General features: G+C 39.9%; 1 protein-coding gene across 1 annotated transcript in view; it reads right to left on the bottom strand.

Moving 5' to 3' along the window:
* Positions 1 to 410: 410 nt before the first annotated feature.
* The window catches only part of LOC103129735 (MAM domain-containing glycosylphosphatidylinositol anchor protein 2-like), a gene marked incomplete at its 3' end in the record, with an annotated part of 82601 nt that continues 78103 nt past the window's right edge, over positions 411 to 4908 (bottom strand). Inside the window, exon 6 of the mRNA XM_007540917.2 lies at positions 411 to 572. Coding sequence (XP_007540979.2) covers positions 411 to 572 — 162 coding nt within the window. The remainder of the gene's footprint in view (positions 573 to 4908) is intronic.

The following is a 4908-nucleotide window of genomic DNA, read 5'->3' on the forward strand; positions in this document are numbered from 1 at the left end:
TTAACTCCACATGGCAACAATATTTGACATGGGGGTGTTTATATTTCTGTTCAGTATATATATATATATATATATATATATATATATATATATATATATATATATACAGAAAATAGGTTATCTTACAAGTCCCAGTACAATGTGAAACTGGGGTGATCTACCTTTTAAAATTAGCTCCAATATCCATCCACCTATCAAAGGACTGGTGCCTACAGATAGATGTTTGCAAGGTGCTAAATTTAGTCTACTGTATAGTTCAAATAACAGACTTTGGTTTGAACAAAATGTTACTGTCATACCTCTGACCAATATGGTGATGAATTTCTTAGCAGGGTTTCCTACATTGTTGGATGCAACACAGGTGTAAGTTCCTCCATTGTCATCACTAATTACAGGGACTGTCAGTGTACCATCTTTGACAATGGCTCTCCTCGGTAGCTCCTCATCTTCCAACCTCAACCATCTTAGTGTTGGAAAAGGATGTCCACCCATCACTTTGCAAACCAGAGTGATCGTCTCTCCAGGATTTGCCACCACAGGATCATCCAAAAGTATTTTAACAGAGGGAGGAGCTGGGGAGACAGAAGAGGAAAAATCTAGTCATGATAAAGGTTGACTACATATTGTATTATCAAAACATTCAACAAAAAAATTAAATCCCTACAGAAGCAGAATATAAATCCAGCTTTTAGTCATAATAAATAGATTAACCAGTAAACTGTTGACCAAATTGACTCTTGTTTTTTCTTTTAGAAATGGCACATTTCTCCAAATTTAGACACTTTCAGGTCTTTCAAAAATTATGTATTAGTTGGACTCCGCCAAGGCTGCCCTTTCTCACCGATTCTGTTCATTACTTTCATGGACAGAATTTCTAGGCGCAGCCGAGGTGTTGAGGGGATCCATTTTGGTGGCCTTAGGATCGCATCTCTGCTTTTTGCGGATGATGTGCATGTCCCACTGGGAGGAGGCCCCGGGAAAGACCCAGGACACGCTGGAGGGACTATGTCTCTGATCTAGATTATTTCAACAGTCAATAATATACAAAGCACAACAGTAGATGTAGATTCTCAGTCACCCATATGGCAACAGTCAAAATTATGGTTATTTTGAAGACTTTTCACCTCATTCAAAAATAAACTAATTCAGTTCTGTAGCTTAAATTGTATGTCAGGCTTATAAATTGTAATCGGGAACAATCCCTGATAGGGTAAAACCACTCTGATAGGCCAACAAAGATCAATAACCAGGCCACTGTTGTCACTAGTGAGGCCATCAAGATCACGTGAAAATCTGCCAAAACCTTCCAGTCAGTTCCCTGTGAGGGTTGTTGGCAGAGATGATGATCCTAAAAAGTCATCACTGTCAAACATATGCACTGTTTTGTCTTGTGTCTCAAAATGTAAGTAACACACACTTAGGAAAACACACCAACACTGCATTGTAGATGTTAGGAAGGTGGAATCTTAAATCTTTCATTTCTTTTCAAGTTAGTTTTTTTTTATTTTGCACATAATGACTTCATTAACAAATACTGACTTAAGGTTAACAAGTATTTTCATATGTTTTAAATGATAAATTCCTGTTCATGATGCCTTTCTACTTTTTTAAAAATTGTTTTAGCATTTAATAAACTCCTTCAACATTTTGCTATTGTGAAATTGGAACAGCTGACTGTCAACTGGTGAAACCTTTATAAATCGCTTCTGAAAAAATTTAAAGAATAAACATTAAGACCACTGGAAAACTGCTGAAGCCTGTTACATTTTTTTCATCTTGTGGTTTTTCTCATGCTGGTTTTCATCCTGTTTGAGGGTTCCACAAATTTACGGTATACTATATAATACTAAATAATGTTAAACACTTAGTTACAGCTCGTTTATTGCACTCTTCATATTTTCCACTCCTTTATATTGCCCTAAATATCATTTGGAGAGTTTCCCTCTCTTCTTTGTGAGCTGCAGAATATTTAATAATATGGGGAAAACATTTTTAAATCCACATTTAAAATTTCATTGAATTCTACATGGCAAAGGAACATCCTCTTTCACTCTATGACAAAGCTCCCTTTTCCCCACAGGAAGAGAGAAGACCCACTTCTGAAACTCCTGGATCCAAAAATACAGGTGACTCTCTTGTATTACTGGCTAAAGGAATAAATGATGGTCCTGGTTTATTTCAGAAATCTGCAGAAGGAACATTATAGTTACCTGGCATACAATCTCCTTTGGATCTGTGAACAGTCATTATTATTTTTTTGCAATAAAATCTTGCAACATGTTATTTGGAGGGGTGTGCATAAGGCTGACATGACACTGTCACAGATATAACACTGGTCGTGAGCAATGTTGTGGTACTCGAAGTTGGTCTTGGTCTCGAGACCGGTCTTAAGACCATTTTTTGATGGTCTCAGACTCGACCGTATTTGGTCTCGGTCTTGTCTCGGTCTTGGGCTCTGAGGACTCGGCATTTTATTTAAAGACCAGTCGAGACCGCAACTGTGAAAATATCACTAAACGTACACCATACTGTCCAGTTTATTTGTTAACATCTTTGTTTTCAGTAGATGCAAAACGCACTGATTAAAATCCAAGCAACTACGTGTTTCTGTTACTCCACCCTTCCCCTCCCCTCCCCACCTTTCACACGCGCGCAGCGCTCCAGGGCATGCGCAATGGTTTTCTCTCAGCGGCAGAAAATGTTTGTCTAATCGTCAGTAACATAATAGCGCTGCAAAAATAGTAAGAAATCCGATGGCCACAGCTAACTCAAAATCGCTTCGCTATGTCCAAAGTCTGGCCCGGGGGCCAAATGAGGCCCGTGGTCAAATTCCATCCAGCCCGCAGCCTCTGTCATAAAATCAATAACGTCTGGCCCGCACGTAGAATTAATACATTGGGCAGCAGTACTGTTACCTGCATAGGGCGGAGCTTACACACTAAATGCCGTTCCTCATTTACCCACTAGAGGGCAGCAGCCTGTGTGACTCAGACCATTTGCAGCTGGAGCTCATTGAGCTGCAGTGTGACGCAGAGAGCAGCCAGCAGGTCGGCAACAGCAGCTTTCTCTCGCAAACTCTTACCGACAGCTGGATAAGCACAGGTTTCGAGAGATTCGGTTTGGTAAGAAAATGCTAAGCCTGTTTGGGTCAACGTTAGAGTTGACACCTTATTTTCAGAAATCAAAATAAGGGACATATCGTCCTGGTCTCATGCGGGGGGAGGAGGGGTGGCAGTTGGACACAATATCGCAACACTGTGAGTGAAACAATGACTGGGGCAGCCTACTATATAAAGTACTCGGGACNGCAGAAAATGTTTGTCTAATCGTCAGTAATATAATAGCGCTGCAAAAATAGTAAGAAATCCGATGGCCACAGCTAACTCAACATCGCTTCGCTTTCACCAGGCATGTCCAAAGTCCGGCCTGGGGGCCAAATTTCATCCGGCCTGCAGCCTCTGTCATAAAATCAATAATGTCTGGCCCGCACGTAGAATTAATACATTGAGCAGCAGTACCGTTACCTGCATAGGGCGGAGCTTACACACTAAATGCCATTCCTCATTTACCCACTAGAGGGCAGCAGCCTGTGTGACTCAGACCATTTGCAGCTGGAGCTCATTGAGCTGCAGTGTGACGCAGAGAGCCGCCAGCAGATCGGCACCAGCAGCTTTCTCTCGCAAACTCTTACCAACAGCTGGATAAGAACAGGTTTCGAGAGATTCGGTTTGGTAAGAAAATGCTAAGCTTGTTTGGGTCAATGTTAGGGTTGCCACCTTATTTTCAGAAATCAAAATAAGGGACACATCGTCCTGGTCTCATGCGGGCGGGGGGGAGAGGGGTGGCAGTTGGATGCAATATCGCAACATCGTGAGTGAAACAATGACTGGGGCAGCCTACTATATAAAGTACTCGGGACTATTTCTTTGGTCATATTTGTAGAATACGGAACAAATCTCATCCCATTTCCCGGGACGCTACATTTAACAGTGAAATATGGGACGGTTCCGTATTTTACGGGACGGGTTGCAACCATAGTCGACGTATTTGTGTGAAGACATTCTCGGTTGTGAACTTAAATAACGGACTCTCACTTAGGAGACATCTTGCACATCAATACCACTGCCTTTGAGCCAGACCTGGCCTATGTGCTGCAGTCCAGATCTCAGTATCACATTAATGCAGACAAGTCATTTGTCATTTACAATGAGTTTCTGAATAAATTTTGTTTTTGTTTTTTAAGATCAAAATAAGTCATAAATTCATACAAGTTTTCAGTTTTCACTCCAGAATAATAAACTTTTAAAAATCTGACCAACATTTACTAATATGTCATATTTCAAATGAGCCCTGCATTTGTTGATATCACTATTACTTGCTCCTTTTTCTGTTATTTTATTTAAAAATTCTGTAAATATTGAACTGCCATTGTGAGATATATTTTTATGTTTCAAATGTAATTTGCACAGTATAATTACTTCTTTTTAACCGTTAGAAAAAAGTTAAAGTGTTAAAAAAGTGAAGTTAAGTGAATATTCAATTGCATATGATATGCATGTTTCAAATGAACCAAAAAACATGCTTAATATCGCTGAAATTAAAATAAAAAAGTAAATGTAAAATACAGAATGGCTTGCTGAAATTTGTTTAAATATATTGCTGTTCTATGTAAAGAACGTCCGCCAAGGTCGGCCCCCCTACACTTTTAACACACCAAATCTGGCCCCCTTTGCAAAAAGTTTGGACACCCCCGGCTTTCACAGATGGTGGGGACAACGTCTAACATTTTTCATCACTTAGAAAAGTAGCTCAAAGGAGGTAAGCTCCATTGCCATATTGTTAGCAAAGCTAGCTGTACAGAGACACATAAGAATTTGTGATGAAAAAAAGTCACTCACTGCCTGAATT

The sequence above is a fragment of the Poecilia formosa genome, unplaced genomic scaffold, assembly GCF_000485575.1.
Source record: "Poecilia formosa unplaced genomic scaffold, Poecilia_formosa-5.1.2 Scaffold573, whole genome shotgun sequence".
Classification (NCBI taxonomy): Eukaryota; Metazoa; Chordata; class Actinopteri; order Cyprinodontiformes; family Poeciliidae; genus Poecilia; species Poecilia formosa.